The sequence below is a fragment of the Ochotona curzoniae genome, unplaced genomic scaffold (assembly GCF_017591425.1).
Source record: "Ochotona curzoniae isolate NIBS_2020 unplaced genomic scaffold, NIBS_Ocur_1.0 scaffold_1037, whole genome shotgun sequence".
Lineage (NCBI taxonomy): Eukaryota > Metazoa > Chordata > Mammalia > Lagomorpha > Ochotonidae > Ochotona > Ochotona curzoniae.
Window position 1 is genome coordinate 1,840,377 of NW_024467083.1, and position 21,214 is coordinate 1,861,590.

A 21,214-nucleotide genomic window follows, 5' to 3' on the forward strand; every position below is an offset into this window, starting at 1 on the left:
CAATGAAATTAACAGCATCTCAGAATTATCAAAATCACGGAACATGCTCATCGGGCACCCTGGGATGACATCGGGTGGCCTTCCCCCATTCCTGGGTACTGAATAAGAAAAGAGATTGGAAACAGTTGTCTAATCCACTTTCCCCTATTCTCCAACTCATCCCACCCTGATTGGTGGCCCACATGGGCATGCATCCCTCTCAACCATATAAACATCAAAAATAAAATGAATTTGGGTCTGGCGCAGTAACCTAGTGGCTAGGTTTCTTGCCTTGCATGTGTCAGGATCCTATATGGCATTGGTTCTAAACTGGCTGCCCCACTTCCCATCCAGCTCCCTACTTCTGACCTGGAAAAGCAGTCGAGGATGGCCCAAAGCCTTGGGACCTTGCACTTGCATGGGAGACCTGGAAATAGCTCCTGGCTCCTGGCTGCAGACAGGCTCAGCTCCGGCCTCTGCAGCCACTTAGTGAGTGAATCATCAGATGAAAGATCTTCCTCTCTGTCTCTCCTCCTCTTTGTATTTTTGACTTTCCAATAAAAATAAATCTTAAAAAGGAAAAATCTTAAAAAATGAATTTATTATTTAAAAAAGAATAAGTCTGTTACTAATTTAGACCAGATAGGCTTAAACCAAGCATACTGGAAGTATTACAAGTTTTATTTATAGAGTATCACATAAATTTTTTAGTTCCTGAGTGTAAAGGGTATGCCCTCTCAAAAGCATTGAATTAGTTTCAAGTTCACTGTTAATAAACCAGTGGAAATAAGCAAAATAACTGATAGCGATTTTACAAAGAACTTTCTAATAGACTATTAAAGTAATTTTAATTCAATGCAGGAGAAAGAAACAATAATGGCTATTAAATAGACCATTGTTCTCTTTCCAGCCCCAATAATGGAGCAAAGAAAAATCTCCTTTGTGAGTCTTACGCTTTTATTCTCTGAAACCCCAGGAAGGTGCAGCACATGCAACTGCACCAGCTGCCTCTGCAGAACAGGATGCCATTCTAGAGACCACAGCTATAACCCAAATATCCTCGCCTGAGGGAGGGAAGGAGCTCTAACAAAGGCTCTTTGCAATCTCTAAAACGACGTGCAACTTCATGATGCGTCCAGTGGGTGGCCACACACCACAGACTTGTCCAGAAATAGCCTCGCCAGCACAGGTGGTTTAGAAACAAAATCCAGTCTGACTTCAAGTTTAGACAATGGAGATCAAAGTGGCTTTGGATTGAATTATCTTTTAAGTCTTTACCTAGCCCAACCTCTTCTTTCCCTACTCTCCCTTGCCTCCAACCTTTTACCCCATCCTATTCTGTTCTAATTTTACAAATAGTTTATTCTCTTTTTCATCTTCCATATGTAACTTTTCCTCCACCCAGTGGGTCATTTTGTCTTTTTTATCACTAATCATGTCCTCTCTGTTTCATCAAATATTAAGCAATAATATTTTATTAGAATACGATTGAGCCTTGGAGGCTCACAAACATTGTAACACTGAGATTTATTTGTTTAAATATTTATTTTATTTTTATTTGAAAGGCAGAGTTACAGAGAGAGGGAAAGACAGAGAGACAGAGGCAGAGCCGGGCCAATTCAAAACCAGGAACCAGGAGCTTCCTCCAGGTCTTCCTTGTGGTTGCAGGCACCCAATGACTTGGATTATCATCTACTTCTTTCCCAGGCCATAAGCTGAGAGCTGGACAGGAAGTGGAGCAGCTGGGACACGAACCAGCCACCAAATGGGAGGACAGTGTTGCAGGCAGAGGTTTAGCCTACTGTGTCACGGCACTAACCTTGTGATTTATTTTGTCTGCCAAGCACCCATTTCCTCCTTGGGGGTGGTGCTGCTGTGGGTAAGGCTCACCTACCAATCCCTATCCTTGGCTAACTCCTATTTCACCCGCCAACCTCAGATCTCCAGAGAGCCCTCTCTGATCCCCCAAGTCGAGGTCAAGGGTTCCTGTTAGGTGCTCCTGTTAGCTGTAGCACTTCCAGGTCTGGAGGGTATCATGAGACAGGTGGCTGTTAGAGACTGAACTGTGTCCCCCTTGGTTTCACAGACTGAAAAAACTTAGTTCTGAAGACTGGAGAATGAGGAAATAGTGCTACTGCAGGTATAATGATCAGGGTGAGGCCACTAGAGTGGGCTTCAGTGCACTGTGATGGTGACTTTACGAGAAGTCTGGACACAGACACTAAAGTGCTGGCACTGCCAACCAGATGCCATGGGGAGTTTGAGGATATCGCCACCAGAGAAGGGACAGAACAGATGCTTCTCAGAACCTTCAGATGAAGCCAAGGCAGCTGGCATTTGGACCACACACTTCTGGTTTTAGACTGTGAGGGCAAAGATTCCTGTTTCAGGTACCCACTTGCAGGTACTGCTAAGAAAACCCAAGGAAGTTAATATGTACACTGGTAAAAGTTTACAAGACCCCTTACAAGATTCGAAGGCATCAAGACTCAGCAGTAAAAATAAGTGCTTGCTGAGTGCAATCAAATAAATGCAATTAGAATAAACTTGGACTCCAATGAGGAATAAGGCCCAAACTAGAAAGAAATCTATAAAGTCTACATAATTTCTAAATAGAATTTTTAAATTCGATAGTTTCTAAACCAAATAATACCAAGAAGTGACTTTTGTTATCTAGTGTATTAAAGACCTGGTTAATTATACTGAATTACTATATTATTATCAACACCGACTTGTTAGTGAAACATAAAAGTATCTGGTCTTTGCTAAATTTTAGGCTGAACATGCAGTTCTGTATTTTCACCACATGGTGGCAAGCTTGTAAAGATGAGGAAGCTAAGTCTAAATATTGCTTATAGTACAAAGGTGTTCAAGGTTTGTGCAGATGACAAAAATTGCCCGTGATTTTAAGACTCCGGTATACAAAAGTTTCAACTGCATATATTTTTAGGATTCTTCTGCCTTCTGATACAGGCAGGTGTGATGGAACAGGTCAAGAAAGAAGATGTATGAGAGATGTTGTGGCACAGTGGGTTAAAATGTTTCCTGGGAAACCTGCAGCCCATACAGGGGTACCAGATTTGAGCTTTGGCTATTCTGTTTCCAATCTAGCTGCCTGTGAAGCAGCAGAAGATGGCTCAAGTGGTTCAGTCTTGCCACCTCCATGATGGCTTTGATGGGGTTCCAAGTTCCTTGCTTTGGTATGGCCCAATCCTGTTGTGGCATTTGGGGAGTGACCTCTCTCTTGCCCCTCCCCCACAGTCCTGTTGCTCCTTAAAATGAAAATAAGTAAAATAAAAAACTTATTGTGCCCAAACAGTGGTATAAGCAGTCACCTTGAAAAATGCCGCAGTGTTTTTACAGTTAAACATAAACCTACCACACAATCCACCAATCCACTACCTGGTATTTATGTTCACAAAATGGCTTGCACTCAAATGTCCACAATGGATCCTGCAGACCCAGCAAAGCTCCACCCACGGTGAACAGGACACCCAATGGCACTGTAGCCGTATGGTCAACTACTGCTGCTAATGAATAGTGAACTGAATTCAGCATCACACACAACAGATGATCCATTCCACAATCCCACGAAGTAACACATGTCCCATTTACATACTCTACTAAAAGACTCCTGGTAGCACAAATAGTTGCTGTTGGTTTTTGGCCTGGTCTGTTGAGGAGTTTAGTCCAAAACAATGACTTTCTGTAACTTATCCAACAGTAGGACAAGTCTGAAAGTAGACATATTACTCTTTTAGCCACTAGATGGCAGAGGAAATAACAGAAAGTTCCCTAGTGATAAAAGAATTAAAACTGCTGAGGCTTGAAAAGGCAAAGTAGGGAAAGATGACTCAAAGATATGCAAAAAAAAAAAAAAAACCACTCAACTATAATGAAATCAAAGATGCACATACTTAAGTGGAACTAAAACTTGTTCTTCTATGCTTCAAAAAAGTAAAAAGTATTTTCATTTTATCTGCAAGGCAGAGAGACAATGACTGACAGAGGAAAGATCTTCCATGTGCTGGTTCATTGCCAAATAGCTCCAACAGAAGGGATCGGGTGAGGCCAGAGCCAAGGAGCTCAGACCCACATCTAGATCTCACAGATGGCAGGGACCCAAGGATCTGAGCCATCACCTGACGTCTTCAAGGAGTACTTTGGTAGGGAGCTGGAGCCAGACTGGAATCCAGAAACTTCCACATGGGAGGCAGTCATTTCAACTGGCTGCTTAATTGCTATGCCAACAGCTACATCTAATTAGACCTTTCAAACAACATACATTTAATTGCTTTATTTTTATAGAAAATGACATTTGTTGGATATATCGTCACTATTTAATATTTGCAGACTAAATAACAGAAAGGAATAAAATTTGGAAAAATTTATCTTGATGGAAAACTGTATCTTGATGGCCACAGCATCCCCTCGTAGGGCCGATTCTGCCCAGGTTGGAACCTGAGCTACTTTGCATGGCCGTCAGCTTTGGACAACTGAGGCACAAGTATTTGCTATTTTGAATGACTTTGCTCCATCCTGTGGAAAAACTAGTTTTGCCCTCATCTGGAATTCAATTAGTTTACTGTGCCACTTTGTGGTGTTTGTCTTTCCCTCTTGACTGGTCACAGCTCATGCCAGGTGCCCACATTCACTTGAATAACATAAAATCCTTTAATACAAATTCAATTTCAACTTTGTATTGAACCATGAACTAAACCTTAAAAAACAAAACAAAACAAAACATTTTTTCTACATTACTTTTATAGATATAAGTTTACTGAGTGCAAGATTAATCTAAAACCCAAGGCCAGGTCCTTGTGTCAAAGTCTAGGTAGTGTAATGCTTTACCACTTCCAGACAGAGCTAACTGGATTAGGGCAAAGCAACATCAGGCCTGTCGCTGTTCTGCAGCAATGGACTTGGACGTGGACTCTGGCTGATGGGTAGGGCATTGAGACAGTGGTAGTTTTAAGTTTGTAGCTTCTCCGCAGACACAAACTGAATAGGATATTCTTGTTTTGTAACCCTCTGACTGTTTGGGACCTGAGGCTGGCCATAGGCATCTGCCATCACGATCAAATTTGGATTTACATTCTTTTTTCCAGTGCTGGCCTCTTTGGCACTTAGGACATATTCCGGGGAGTGACTCTTAAAAGTATCAACATGTGGCCCGGCACGGTGGCGCAAGTGGTTAAGTCCTCGCCTTGCACGCCCGGGATCCCATATGGGCGCCGGTTCTAATCCAGCTCCCTGCCTGTGGCCTGGGAAAGCAGTGGAGGACAGCCCAAAAGCTTTGGGACCCTGCACCCCTGTGGGAGACCCAGAAGAGGCTCCTGGCTTCGGATCGGCCGTTGCGCTCACTTGGGGAGTGAATCATGGGAGAGAAGATCTTCCTCTCTGTATATCCGCCTTTCCAATAAAAAAATAATAAAAATAAATCTTTAAAAAAAAAAGTATCAACATGTATTTTTGAGTTGAAAGAAGCATTCAGCAATTTTTTCTAAGGTGTCCTGGCTTGCCACAGTTAAAACATTTAGTATTCATTTGTTTTTGAGTAGTGAAAGTTTCAAGTGCTGCTAGGCAGGCACGGTGTTTAAATGTCCCTATGTTGCGACAGGCTTTCAGGTAACCCAGAAGATCCTCTCTTTCTTTTATAGGACGAATAACAGCCTGGCAGTCCTCATTCACATTATCAAAGGCCAGTTGCTTTAATAACAATTTCCTAGTGCCTTCTCCTCTAACTTGTTTTTCTATGGAGTCTGTCAAATGTCTTACAAAATCAGCATAAGATTCTCTGGCTCCTTGAGTGACTTTTGTATAACTGCCTGCAAATCCAGACCTGGTTTCAATTTTTTCCCATGCCCACAATGCTACGTCTCGTATATGAATGAACGCAGCTTGAGGTAGCAGTATCTGTTGCTCTGTAGTAACCCACTGTCCATCTCCGACTAACATATCATAAGTCAATTGCCCCCCTCCAGGGAGTTGGCGACCTGATGCTCCTAAGGATCGCGATTTTTCCTTAGCCATATCACTTCTCCAACTTTTCCATTGTAAATATTGAGAAGGAGAAAGTCCTATTTTTGCTATTACTTCAAAATCATAAGGAATCCAGTTCGCTCCCTGGCTCCAGCCATTTAAATATTCCCACACATCGGACACACATGAAGAAGTAGGTCTGTAGGACACGCAAGCCTTTTTAAAAGCTGTGATGGCATTAACATCTAGGCTTTCATAGGTAAGTTGATTATTTTCTTGACTAAGTATGATTGGAAAAAGCAATTGGAAATCATGAAGTCTCCGTGGAACATTAGACATTTGGAAACATCTTTGATCAGATTTAAGAATGAGACGGCATAGGCTGATATTTAACTGTTCCTTTATTCCATCCTCATTTACTTCACTAGAGAAACCCTGTGGTTTAACATTGAAAATTTTCTTCTTTTTCTCAGTTCTAATTTCATTTTCAGTCACATTATGGTAACATCTTCCATTAGGAGAATCTCTCCTGAGTTTTCTTTTCCTAATTTCCACATCTGTAGCATAAGGCCTTTCTCTTTTAGCTGCATTACAGTGGCATCTAGGAGGGTCTCTCACACATTCTTTTTCATCTTCTTCATCTGTAGTATCAGCCATTTCTTTCCCAGCCACATTAAGATGGTGTCTCCCGTTAGGGAAATCTTTCACAGGCTGCTCTTTGCCATCCTCCTCATCTGTACTATGAGGCGTTTCTTTTTTAGCCATATTACAGCGGCCTTTCCTGTTAGGTGGACCTCTTAAGAGTCCCCTTTCTCTTTTTTCCTTGTCTGTACTATGAAACACTTCTTCTTTAGCTACATTTTGGGGGTGTCTCCTTTTAGAGGAGTTTCTTGCAGATTCCCCTTCTAAAATTATAATAACAGCTTTAATTAAAGCCCATATAATCCAAAAACTAACTTGAATATCTTCTATCCTTCCGGCCTTTTCACCATTTTTCTGAGTAAAATATTTAAATCCGGTTTCTAGTGTCCCCTCATCTGGAGACCAAGGATTATATTCACCAACAAGCTCTAAATAAGAATGCAATTGCTGGGCCCAGCGCAATGGCGCAAGTGGTTAAGGTCCTCGCCTTGCACGCCCGGGATCCCATATGGGCGCCGGTTCTAATCCCGGCAGCCCCTTCCCATCCAGCTCCCTGCCTGTGGCCCGGGAAGGCAGTCGAGGACGGCCCAAAGCTTTGGGACCCTGCACCCGTGTGGGAGACCCGGAGTAGTCTCCTGGCTTCGGATCGGCGCAGCACCGGCCGTTGCGCTCACTTGGGGAGTGAATCACTGGACGGAAGATCTTCCTCTCTATCTCCCCTCTGTGTATCTGCGTTTCCAATAAAAAAAAAAAAATGAAAAATAAATCTTTAAAAAAAAAAAAGAATGCAATTGCTGCCTAGTTACCTTTGCTCCACTTTTCATGAAAAAATCCTGCATAAGAGAGATAAAAGACTGTGCCCTACCCTGGTTCTGGCCCATTGTTCCACTCACCACTTTCTGTGGGGGTCTCCGCTGCACTTTCTCTTCTTTCAAGCCTCTGTTCAGGCGCCACTTGTCACTGTCCCACAGTAATGGACTTGGTGCACGGAGCTGATACTAACACACGTAGACTATGACTGATGGTCAAAAGCCGAAGTTTATTAGCGGCATCAGACTTTATACACTGAGGGTCATATGGGATAAGGGAGGAAGTATTGAGCTCATCAACAAAACCCATCAACTATTTCTATACTTTTGTTTGGAACTGCTTTTGTTTTGTATATTCTACCAAGTGTTCTCATTCACATGTTGTCTACTCAACTGTTCTCACGTGAATGATATCCAATCAGTTATACAAGAGGTAGCCATTTGGTTGCTCTCATGGAAACATTATCCAATCAACTGTAATCTTGTGCTTGCTGACCTTCTAGGGTCACAATGTCTCCTACACAGGCCAAGCCAATCAGGGCAACAGGACATGTGGTCTGATGCTGGGCCAACAGGAAGTTTCTGCTGGGCACCAATGTCAGGAAGAAAGGTCAGTCTCGCTGTTCCCTCTCAGCCCTGTCAGGCTCTCTGCCTGCTAAGTCATGACTGTGTTGTGGTCAGAGTTTCCAAGGTTATTTAGCACAAACAGCTCTCAAGCTTGATAGTTCTTAGTTAGAGAACAAACATGACTGGGACTCTTAAGAGAGTTTGCTAAAGTTTCAGAATATAAAATTAACACACACACAAAACAACAGCTTCTGTATACACAGTTTCCTGGCTATTTGGTCCAGTAATATTATGCAGATAAATATCTGGGATGGCTTTCATTAAATTCCAAACCCCAAATATCCCTAACCCAACAGTGTCCCAGAACACAAGGAAGGGAAGAAAGAAGAGGTGGCTCATGCCCATATCTGCACAGTTGCAGTCTGAAGGCAGGCTGGAATCTTGGTCTTTTGTTGAGAGCCCCACCTGGTCTGTCAGGAGTATTTTCTTCATCAAATATTGCTACCTCGCTTGCTGCTACTGTCTCACATGTGAAATTAATTTCTTATTAAAATCAAATAATTATTTCTAACCCAGCTGTCTTGGTTAATGATGGACATTTAACTTCTACAATGCTTTATTTAAGAGGCAGTGGATGATGGTTCAGTACTTGAGTCCCTAACACTCATATGGGAGACACAGATGTGGTTCTGCTAGACCTAGCCCTGGCTGCTACAGCCATTTGGTGATTGAAACTGAATGATCTCTCTCTGTCTCTCAAAGTGAATGGATGAATAATTAAACGTGAATAGACTTAAGCATTTAAAACAATCTTAGGTTCCACAGCAGAGAATCAGAAATAAAAGTATACACATACTTCTTTGATACTCTCACAAGTTTCCCAACCATTAGTGTGCCACCCCCCCCCCCCCCTTAAAAAGATTTGAGATTTGTTTTGGGTTTTTTTTTTAAGGAAGGCAGAGTATTCAATCAGCTGATTAACATTCCAACTGGCTGCAGTGATTGGGGCTGGGCCAGGCTGTAACTAGGAGCCAGGAACTCCCATGTGGCAGCAGGGTCGAAGCACTTGAGTCATCATCTGCTGATTCTCCAACAGAAGGAGCAAGAAGCTGTATATGAAGCAAAGCAGCCAGAATTTAAACCAGTGCTTGCATATGGAATGCTGGCTTTGCAGGCAGTGGCTTAATTCATTGGGCCATGATCTGGCCCAGTCCTTTGTTAGCATAATTTTCATTTAGAGTTCATTTGATCTGAATACAACCTGTAGCTATCCTGTGGCTTTCTACTTGTCTTCCAAGAATAATCTGTTGCCTATTTAGTCTCAAAATATCCTTCCCTCAAAGTGATTTGTCAGGGAAATTGCTTGTGTGATAGTAGGTCTTCCTCTTCTCCTTAGCTCTCCATCCACTCATCTGCCTATCATCTCTGCTGTCCTGGCACCAAAGGATAATCAAGATTCTCATTCAGTGTTACTCTCATTTCTTTCTCTTTCTGTATGCTAGTAATTCTTTTAAAATTTGTCAGTTTTCAATCATCTTTAATTTACAAAAAAAAAAAGCAGATTCATATGATTTAACCTAACAGAAAACACTCATACATATATATACATTGACACATATATATCACTGAGAATCAGTAATTGTCAAGATTTTACCTCTGTTGCTTATCTCGCTTTTTATTTTTAAGTGCTGAATAATTAATTTTAAATGTTTAACAAACAACAGAACAGATGTTCTAGGAATAATTACAAAAATGCTCCAAAACATGCGTCGCATTCTTATTTGTCGTAGACGAGCAGCGGCACCACCTATGAGGCACACTCTTGAGGGTCTGGGAAAACAGGAACTCCAACCGGACCCCTGATTGCAAAAAAGCAGCGGCTTTTCTCTCCTCTCTCTGCTGCTCTTTTCTGTAGGTCTTAGCTTTTTTCTGCTGCTTTTCTAGCCCTCTCTCACTGCTTTTCTTCCTGTACGTCTTAGCTTTGTACCCCTCTCTGCTGCCCCGTTCTCCCTGTCCATCTCACTGCTTTTAGCGGCTGCTTTTATGCCGCTCTCCACCAATCACTTCTCCCTATGGGTCCACTCGGCGCTACCTGATAGGCCAGTAGCAATGACATAATCTCAGCGAGGGCATCAGCTTATCCCCGTGACTTCCTGTTTACCTGTTGGTGAGACCAAACCCGCCTCCTGGCCCTGGGCCAGCTACCATCCTGTGATGGCCTTTCCTATTCCTGGGAGTGGCTCTGGCACCCCACTCCGCTCCCCACACTTATTTATGGATTTTTCTTAGCATTTCAAAGTATATGAGACTTATTAACAGTTGGATTCTTGTTGTTGCTGTCTCTGAGTCAAGACTTTCCTTCTCAGTATTGCCTTCTGATTTCTGGAATGCTATTCATCCTAAGGCACACATGCTCTCCAGCATGCGGAATGACCTCAGTGTTTGCAGCATGCACTCTTTTTATAGTGGAGGTGAAGCACCATAAGATATTGCTGTGTAAAGCTGAGAGGTAACCTGGCCAAATCTAAACTTGTCCGCTTACTTCATGGCTTACCAAACTAAACACAAACAGTGTCCAGGGCTCACAGTGCTAATGCTAAAATAAATTCTAGACTGTCAGTCATTACACTGCTAAAATATACATTAATGTATCTCAAGAATATAATATTCTTCTTTTTTTAAAGGTTCATTTATTTTTATTGGAAAGGAAGGTGAGATTTAAGGAGAGGAGAACAGAAAGATCTTTCTTCTGCTGGTTCATTCCCCAAATGGCCACGACAGACGGAGCTGAGCTAATCTAAAGCCAGGAACCAACAGCCAGGAAGCAGGAGCCTTCTCTGGGTCTTCCATGTGGGTGCAGGGTTCCAAGGCTTTGAACCATCTGCTACTGTTTTCCCAGGACATTAGCAGGCAGCTGAATTGGAAGTGGAGCAGTTGGGACAAACAGGCACCTATATGGGATCCAGGCAATTGCAAGGTAGGGATTTAATGATCCAATAACTTCAATGCCATTACCATGCTTAATAATGGGTAGATGATAATTCATGGTATCATCTACCCAGTCCACATTAATATTTCTTTAGTTGTCTTAAAGTTGCCATTGGGATTTAGCGTTTATAGTCTTATGGGACAGGTGCTGGCTAAGATATCTGTATTCCATATCAGAGCAACTGAGTTTAATTCCTGGTCCTAACACGAGCATCTTGCTAATGTAGACTCTGGGAGGCAGCAGGCAATGACTCGAGTGACTGAGTCCCTGACATCCACATGGGGGACCTGGATTGAACTTCCGCGTCTCTGAGACTCAACCGTCAACTGGGGAGTCAGCAGAAGGGAGTTCTGTCTTCCTCTCAAACAAACATACCAATCATCTGATTTTACATATTTCAAAATATGCTTTTACATTTGTTAATGACGAGATGTCTTCAGCTACCATCATAATCACTCTAATAAAATGATTATAAAAAGCATCTACAAAATTGTTTATTCACATAGCAGAGGATGTACAATAATTTATCTATAAGTGATAAGCAGTACCTACAGCAGCAGTAGAGAATCCAGGGATTTCTGAAGAATATATTTTCTTCAAGAATTTTGTTCCAGTGCCAAGAGAACAGAGCCTCCTGTGGGCCAAAAACATGCTACAGGAGAGAAGGGAAAATGGGGTAAATGTGATTATCCCATCATCAACATACATTTATAGTAAACTGTTAGGCCACAAGCTCATGCAGAACATAAATACATTTTTTGAAAACTGAGTTTCATTCTCTCTAGTTTCCTTAAATGATATAACTCTCATCACTGTAAACTTTGTAATAAAGTTATTTCTCCTCATACAAATTTAGACTTCACTTTAGACTACAGATCTTTATAAATTCCTGAATTAATAAGAGAAAACCTTTCTTTAGTCAGGTGCACTAAATTTCAGTAAATATAGCTCTATTTCCAGCAACTATAGAACTCAAACTATTTCAATCCAGAATCATCTGGATAATACATTGTATCAGTATATTAAAGTTGTTAGAATAAGTCCTTTAGAAAGCAATTTGAAAAGATGGATAACAGTAGGTCCGTGACAAAAAGTCTTCATGCTTCAGCAAGTCTGCAGAAAAATGTAATTTAAAAAAGTCTATTCTGATGCAAAGTATATTTCTTCCTGAAATCCATGTAGCTTTTCTCACAACATGTGTTTGATAAGAATATTCTGAAGATTCCTTAAACGAGTGAATCTTAGAAAGCCCTTCCTGTTATAATCCTGCAGAGAGTTGGCAAGCCCTCTCAATAGATTCCACAGGCGTGCATCCTGAGCTGCTTCTCCTCCTTCAAGGAAATTATCAGTTATGGACAGATGTAGGGAGACCGGGGCAATGCACTCCACTGGCACTCTGGCACTCAGAGGCACAAGGAAATCTAGCTTTCTAAGAACTGTAACAGGGATGTGTTCAGAGAAAGTCGTTGTCTAGAATGTATAAGGCTGCTGTTTCTGTGGGTGGCATCTTCTTTAACAGTTATTCAAACCTGAGAAAAGGACAAATTCTGCATGAAACTGAAGAAACTGCAGATGCTAACTATGAATGTGTAGGTAACAAAGCATTAAGGCTACAGAAAGCTTTGGCTGTGAAAACCAATAGAGTGTGTATTTTTTAGAAAGGAAAATATAGACTACTGCTGTTAACCTCAGTTTTTGTGATTGTTTTCTACCTGTTCAACTTCATACAAGCCTAATATTAATTGTCTACAAAGCTGGAGCAGGCATGGTGGCTCAATAGGATAATCCTCCATCTGCAAGAGCCAGCAGGCTGTCTGTCCAATGGTTCTAGCTTTGGGTGTTCCACTTCCAATCCAGCTCCATGTCTATGGCCTAGAGAAGCAGTGCAGGATGTCCCAAGTTCTGGCAACCTGCACCCATGTGGGAAACTGGAGGAGGCTCTGGGCTCCCGGCTTTGGCTCTGGCCATTGAGGCCACTTAGGGAGTGAACCAGCAGATGGAAGATCTCTCTCTCTCTCTCTCTCTCTCTCTCTCTCTCAGTCTCTTTCTCTCTGTAAATCTGCTCTTCAAGTAAAGACAATTAAACATTTCATGAAGAATTTTTGTTTAACTCATTAGTTACTCATTCACTGAGGCCAAGGGGCCTCCTTTAGCAACTTAAAATGCAAGCTCAAGGAAGAGAATTGCTTGTGTTAAGTTTAGCAATGAGGGCATTTTCTGTAATGAGGTAGGCATTCACTGAATGATTAAATAAATGCATAAAGCCACAATATAAATTAATGACTTAAGTGGGCTGTTTATGAGAAGAATGTGTTCATAAAATACTTATTCCTTTTGTAAAAAATAGTAACCCTTTAACACCTGAAGTCCAAGAATAGGTTTTTACATCAGGTCATGCTTTTTCTTGTGACACTAACTGTTCTATCCTAGAACAAAATATGACAGTGGGGCTCACTTTCAGGAAAGGAATTAGCAAAAACAGTAACTATGCTGAAACAGCATGTATGTCACAGAGTTCTTTGATGCAAGACAGTATTTTTCTCAGCAGCAAATGTCCATTTATGCAAATAAAACAGATTCCTTAAATATTTTGGGGGGGATACAGATATAAGCAAATATTTTCATACACAAAATGTTTTCTTAAAATTAAATCAGGAAGGGCCCAGCAGCGTGGTCTAGTGGCTTTAGTCCTCGCCTTGAACGCTCCAGATCCCATATGGGCGCTGGTTCTAATCCCGGCAGCCCCGCTTCCTATCCAGCTCCCTGCCTGTGGCCTGGGAAAGCAGTCCAGGATGGCCCAGAGCTTTGGGACCCTACACCCGCGTGGGAGACCTGGAAGAGGTTCCTGGTTCCTGGCTTCAGATCGGCGCAGCACCGGCCCTTGTGGCTCACTTGGGGAGTGAATCATAGGACAGAAGATCTTCCTCTCTCTCTCCTCCTCTCTGTATATCTGACTTTGTAATAAAAAATGAATAAATCTTAAAAAAAATTAAATCAGGAAACCTTTAGAATTCATGGAAAACTGGGGACATGGGTGTGGAAATGGGGATAAAAGAGAGAAAAGGATCAAGAACCAGGATACCTGGATTCAAGCCCTCATTGATACTAAGATGAGGTTTCTAACCATAGGTAAATTGCTGGCTTTTGCTGGAATGCCATTTTCGTATTTTTCAAAATAACTGTATGAATGAATGTGTCCTCAGCCTGAAAGGATCACACAAGGAACTGTTAGGTCACCACAGAAGCTCTCCCCCAGGCTGGGTGAGCCATCTCCAGCCACCAGGTCAGAATCTGGAACTGCACCAAATCTACCTGCTTTCATCTGGAAGTCCTGCTCCTCTGTCTGTAGCACCTCATCCCCATCACACAATACATTCTCCTGGAATATGACCCAGCTCTTCCTTCTTCTAGTTCCAAACCTCCCACTGTGTCTTGGGGAACAGCTGCAGCAACAGCAGCAAATGTCGCCTAGTTTTATGTTCTCAGTGTTTTGTCTACTTTCTTGGTTTACGTTGAACCTTATTGCTCTCTGAAGATAACATGTCCATCTTCCTTAGCGTGATTTTTGTGTGTGATGAGAACACCTAAATTCCTTGCAGTTTCAAATGTACAATTTATTACTGTCAGCTATAGTTGCCAAGTGGTATCAATCACCTCTTGCTATTTGCCATTACTAGGCTATTTACTCCTCTGAACTGCCTCTCCGGATGTTCCCTCCTGACCTGCTGATAACTCTGCTCACTGTCTCCCAAGCATACCTCGCACCTCACCATTTTCTCAATCTGGTCTACACCCAAATTACTACTTGTAGCACTCTGTAGCGCTTCAACTGCACAACACCTGTTTTTCATTCAATTACTTCATCAAGTTGCTTAATTACTGCAACTATCAGTATTCACCAGTAAAATCAACATCCTCAGGAGGCTGCTCATGTTTTCCCTGTGTCTCCCAGGTAAGAAGATGGCAGTTCTCCTCTGGACAGTGCCCCGCCTCCTTGTCTCTTATCACCTGTCTGTAACACTCTTGTCTTGCCTGAACTCAGATATGATGTCTGTATGGTTCATGTGGCTGGGCTGCTTGAGATGACATTAGGTCTCTAGACAGCATTGCCCACGGGTGCAAGGTAACTAATCCTAAAATGACAGCAAAAGTTCCTAGCACTTTTAATTGAGTTTTGAAAACACCAATATGGGCCTGGCGGTGTGGCCTAGCGGCTAAAGTCCTCACCTTGAATGCTCCAGGATCCCATATGGGCGCCGGTTCTAATCCAGGCGGCACCACTTCCCATCTAGCTCCCTGCTTGTGGCCTGGGAATGTAGTAGAGGACGGCCCAAATCCTTGGGACCCTGCACCTGCATGGGAGACCTGGAGGAAGTTCCTGGTTCCTGGCTCCAGATTGGCACAGCACCAGCTGTTGCGCTCACTTAGGGAGTGAATCATCGGACGGAAGATCTTCTCTCTCTCTCCTCCTCTCTGTATATCTGACTTTGTAATAAAAATAAATAAATCTTTAAAATAAAAAAAAGGAAACACCAGTACTTCTTTGCCATATTCTGAAATGACTATTTTACTTTTCCCCCCTAGATTCTTTTATCTTGAAACCCTCTACCCGCCTTCTCAGTCGATTAGATGGTCCTGCGATGAAGATTCTTCGATATCATCGTGGATAGACAACAATATGAATTTTGTACAAATGTACACTGTATTCTATCCTTTAATTTTTTGAAGATTTACTTATTTGTTTGAAAGGCAGTTACACACACACACAGTTACTGACATCCTGCATCCTTTAGTTGACTTCCCAAATGGCCACAATGGCTGAGTCATGGCCAGGAGCCAGGAGCTTCTGATGGGTCTTCTCTGTGACTGTAGGAGCATAAGGAAGTGGACCATATTCTACTGCTTTCCCAGCTGCGTTAGCAGGGAGCTGGACCAGAAGTGGAGTATCTGGGACTCAAACTGGCATTCAAATGGGACACAAGTGTTAAAGCCTGGTTTAACCACTTTCAACACAGGGTTCAAACACTTTCAACAATGTCGGCCCCTGTACTTTGAATTCTGACCTTTTCCTGGCTAGTGATATGCAGTAAGGGCATGGTCTTAGGGTGCTGGGAGAGTAGTGTGCCACAGCTCTCATTCAGTCACATGATTCATGATGTCAAACATCTGATACCCCACAGTGGGCTGTGTGCTAAGCCATGATGATCTGTAGCTCATGTGATTTAGATAGGCTGCTGATTGAAAAAATATTCTCAGCTTAAGGGGGCTATCAGAGATGCAACTGCATGGTCAGCTAAGAAACATCTGTGCTTTGACAGGATTGTCTCCCACCTCTGCAGAGAACTTGTTTAATGAATTACTTTCTTGTATATTCCACTTGCCTTGCTCATGCTTCTTCCAGCTAACTAACAACAAAACCTCAAATCACCAAAAATGAAACTCAAGGCTCTCCCTTCTCTCCTCTGTTGCTCATTTGATCAGCTCTCACCTTCTTCTCAACCTCTGCACTCTTAACTCTAGCTAGTCAGTTCTTTGCTTCACATTGTTCAATTCTCACACCTGTGCTTTCAACACTCTGGGCCAAGTCCTCACTTCTCCCAGAAAAATCATGCTGCCTTGGCTTTGGACAACACGGCAATCTCTCCCTTAGTCTGTGGATTAATTTCTCAATACCCACACCCAGGCTCCTTCCTTCTCACCTATTACTTTATTAGATAACCTTGTTGTGAAAGGATGTGTGGAACACAGGTGCTGAAAAGATGTTTCCCAAGAAGTCTAAGCAGGCTGACAGATACACAGTCTTTGAAGCAAGTTTCTCTTCTTTGATTAAGCAAATTTTGAACAGCATTTTTCTATTGCAATGAACATTGCATATATATGTATATTTACTGATAAGCTAAGCAAATTTATGCAGTTGGATGTCATAGATAAACTTGGAAAGATCAAAAGAAAGCCAGGCAAGCTGTGATTCAAACACGAGGCAAGAATAATCTGTAGTAAATTGAATTGTCCATTATCACAGTAATAGACTGCCTAACCTGGGGATTCAGAAGGCATGTTTGACAGGTGTGCAGCTGATCTGAAACTGAGAGACAAAATCAATCAAGAGGATTTAAAAAATGTAAGGAGTTAAAACAAAGTTTAAAGTTTTGAGTTGAAATCAAATAATTAACTTATAAACCGTTTGTGTTTGGGGTGAAGAGGTAGAAGAATTCAGGTATTTTGCTAAACGGAGAACGTGGGGTTAACTACAATTTTAAAGGAAGCTATAGAGGTGAAAGTAGCAGAGGCTGGTGCCAGTGTACAGCGGGGCCTGTTAGTCAAAGAAAGTACCATGTTCACTTCCTGCTGTTACTTTGTTTCCAGAATGTGAAGGCTCACTGCTACAATGGAAGGCATCCTGGGTTGAACAAGGTCTAGGCTGGGGAGGGTTAGGCCTCAAATCCACGTCGTTAGGACAAATATTAACCAGCTTCGTGGGCAAAGATTTACGATGACACCACCCTAAAGCCGCCAGAAGGCTGTCCTGGGAAAATTACAGATTTTCCCAAACAGGAAAGTGAAGTGCCGGTGAATCCCACACAGCTTGATTTGCAAAATCCAGAAGCAACAGACTGGACTCCTTTTCGCACTAAAAACCTGTATAATCCAGCCAGTCACTGTTATTTCCTTTAGACTGAATTAGAGAAGGTCAGGCTAAGCCAACCGGAGCTGCTGTTACTCTTCCAGGTGGTTTTCTAAATGTGAGAATTACAAGGGGCAAAGAACAGGCCCGAGGTTCAGGGTCTAGGAGGTCGTTTCTCTCCTTGTCCTTCCCTCTGCGGAGCAAACTGCGGATTGCGGCTGGACCCTCGGTTCCCCCCAGGAGGGGTCGGGGTCCAGCCGCTGGCTCGTGTCCGGTCTCAGGGTTCCAGGGAACGAGTCCGAGTCCGCACAGAAATCCAGTCCTGGCTGTTGCTCCCGATCCCGCCTGGTGCCGGCCAGCTCCCCAGAGAAGCCCTCCGCACGCCCGGGCCGCGAGTCCCACTCACCTCCCTCGCTCCGACTCCGGGCCTGGCGGCGCGCTTGGCCGGGGGGCGGAGACTGGACGTGGATTGACGTTCGGGGGGGTGGGCCTCAGGGTGCAGGTTGGCAGTGGGGTGGTCTGAGATAAGGCACTGCGCTGACTGGAAACCAGCCCTGTGGGGTGCAGGGTGCCTGGCTTGGGGACTGAAGAGGCGGGATGTGGCCGATGATTGGCTCTCGGATCTGGACCCAGAGCACGGATTGGCTGTGGCATCGCCAGGCTCCTGCACTGGACCAGGCTGGCAGGGGGCGGGATCAAATTAGGGTCGGTGTCTTTGGGGCCTGAACGTGGTTGAGGCTTGGCTATGAATTTTACATTGCAGGCTGGGATTTACTGTTTGGAGTGGGACAAGCTTTGAGACAAAGACTGATATTGAAGGCTGGAGCAAAGCTGCTGGGCCACCAAACTTGAACAAGAAGAGGGTTAGAAGTAGAACAATTTCACAGGGTGCAGAGAAAAACCGGGCTTTTTTTTTTTTTTTTTTTTAACTCTGAGGGGAGGGAGCATGTTTAGAGGAACCCAATGTTTGGAGTGAGAGGATTAAAGAAGTGTTCTTGAGTTATTTCCTGTTGTGAGTTTGAGAAATCTATCAAAACTCTTGCCTGTGGCATACAGACCTGCGCCGAAGCCTACAGGGAAGATTAGGGTGGATTAGTCTTGCGTGCCTGTAACCTAGGATATGTGTTTATCAGGACAGCACATGCAGTGAGTGCTAGAACTGGGCCTCTGCCTGCTCAAATAGGTAGTGTTGCTTAAGGTATTTGTGAGAATAGCACGTGCAGGCAGTAATACCAGTGGCATGCCTGAACTCGGCGTCTGGCTGGGCAAATACACAGATCTCATCGTTCTGCTTCCTGTAACCTGGAGTCCTGTCTAACAGTGAGCCTTCCGGAGTCCTAGCAAAGGTGTTTAGAGCTGGAGTTTGGAGAAACGATGCCAGTCCCATCATTGCTTAGGTTTGCAACTGGGCAGGTAAAGAGATGAAGAAACATGGTGGGACAATAAAAAATCTCCCCTGTACGCTTTCTCTGAGGCATTGGCAACTTAGGAAGGATCTAAGAGAGGGAACCCAAAGAAGGAGCCATAGAAGGAATATGGTGCGAAACAACAGCTGGAGGGCCTGTTTCTATGAGGTCAGAACACGTGTGGCACTATAATGAGGAGTTCAGAGAGAAAAGTCGCCTGTTTGCAATGGGATTCTCTAAGGTCTGAGCTGGAACTAAAGGGTAGCTAGCCAACTGACAAGCGAAAGGAGACCAAGGGTCTGGGTCTGGGGGCAGATTGGGGATCCACTGAAACATGAGCCTTGAGCTCGCAGCCTTGCCAGTCTCACCAACAAGCTGATCTCCGAGGAAAGAACAGAACGTAGTCATCCCCCCACACAACACTTTAATAGACTTTTGGAGTTTGGTGTTCCGTCAAGGAGCCTTCTGCAGGACTTCAGAGTGTTAGCCCTGGGCTGAATATCAAAATTAGTGCAAGCCCTCCCCCAGTGTCACATGACTGGTCCACTCTGGGAAGGAAGCTGACTTCCCCAGACCAACATTCTCAGATGTGAGAGGAAAGGTAGTCTGGGCTCCAGGGGGTTGCACCTGTTTGGTCAGTAAGCCTGACTCCTGAGTCTTCATTCTGGCAGCCACGTTTAACAGACAGGAAGCTGACGTTTCAAGGAGAAATCAATGATTTCATCATGTTTATACTGTTAAAGGGAGTCCAGCACTGAGATGAACAAGACCTGGGTTGTTGTCACACACAAAGGTACAATTTCCATACAGACAATTTCAGTGAGCACAGTGAAATTTGTTTAATTTGGAAACCTTGTGCCTCAGCATCAGGAAAGGAGTTTTCAAGAAAGAACCATGAGAGTGGTGGAAGTGGTGTCTTTCAAGCACAATTTTGAGATGAAAAAAAGCAAAAACAAACAAGCAAACAAAAAACTTCAAGAAAAGCCAGAACAGTAGCTGTCTAGCTTGCTCAAAGTAAAAACCCAGAAGAAAGGTGTGATTGGTGGCCGCCTTCTCCCACTGCCAAGAAAAAATAAGCTTCAGGCTCTATCTCCTGGCTTTCTCAGGATGAAACTGGAGGCTCAAAGCTGTCAAGGTACCCTAGCTACCTGTTACCCTAGCTACCTGTTTGCCCATTTGACATCTTACAATACCAGCCCTCACCATCAATCTGATGCTTGTTCTTGCTTCAATTTTAACAGCATTTACTCTGATAGAGACTTTTTGCAAAGTGATACTTCTTAGTATTCCTTGCAACTGAAAGTAAATTCCATTCAGATATGTTGTAACAAGTTAGAATGAGTTTATTTTGGTATTACTAATTTTTGAAATCCATGTGTACAGGGCTGGCATTGTGGTATGAGGGTTTAAGCTGCTGCCTGCAGTGGCAGTATCCCATATGGATACCAATTTCATTCCTAGCTTCTCCACAGGGATCCAGCTCCCTGCTAATGCACCTGGGAAAGCAGTGGAGGATGGCCCAATTACTTTGGCCCCTGCACCCACATGGAAGACCTGAAAGAAATTCTTGGCTCCTGACTTTAGCTTCTCTGCAGCCATTGTGACCATTTGGGGTGTGAAGCAGAAAATAGAACATCTTGCTCTCTTGCCTCTCTCCTCTCACTGTTTTTATCATCATCATCATCATCATCATGATCATCATCATCATTTTATGACACAGTTCCATTGACCCTGGGATTTCCTTTATGTTCTCCCCAATTCCCTCCCCCCCTCACTGAGTTCCCCTATATCATTACTAAAGCATGGTTCCTCAAACACAGTCATATGCCCATCATTGTGGGCATGGACAATGGCAGAGAGTAGACCACTTATTGTCAAGATATAGTGAACAGTTTCACTGGGAGTCCATCTTTAGTCTGGAAGTAGAGATGCATACTGCGTTGTATCCTCATATCTGGATATGATAAGCTCCATTACACAGTTATTGTACATCCCATTGCCATGAGGTTAAATAACATGCTACTAAATGACTGTGTCATTGACAAAATGTAAAAGAAAATCAAGAACCTTTTTGAGGAAAATGATGCTACTGTATGATCTATGAGTTACTGAAGAATTTAATCAGAAGAAAGTGCTTCGAAGAGATGAAACTAACAAAAAAATCAAAATCCATGTGATGTAGTTTCTGCTGATCTTTGTTGGTAAAATGTATCTC

At 43.1% G+C, this 21,214-nt stretch overlaps 1 protein-coding gene across 3 annotated transcripts in view; it reads right to left on the reverse strand.

Annotated features, from left to right (window-relative positions):
• Positions 1 to 18,140, reverse strand: part of KYAT3 (kynurenine aminotransferase 3) — a 44,952-nt gene extending 26,812 nt beyond the window's left edge. The window contains exons 1-2 of one of the 3 annotated variants that reach the window (XM_040998787.1): positions 18,000 to 18,140; positions 11,521 to 11,620 (exon numbers count right to left, since the gene is read on the reverse strand). In XM_040998787.1, the coding sequence (XP_040854721.1) occupies positions 11,521 to 11,619 (99 nt within the window). In that variant the 5' untranslated portion in view covers position 11,620; positions 18,000 to 18,140. Of the gene's footprint in view, positions 1 to 7,496; positions 7,532 to 11,516; positions 11,621 to 17,999 lie in introns of those variants that run through there. The other 2 variants (XM_040998788.1, XM_040998790.1) reach the window with 2 other exon arrangements.
• Between the last annotated feature and the right edge of the window lie 3,074 nt (positions 18,141 to 21,214).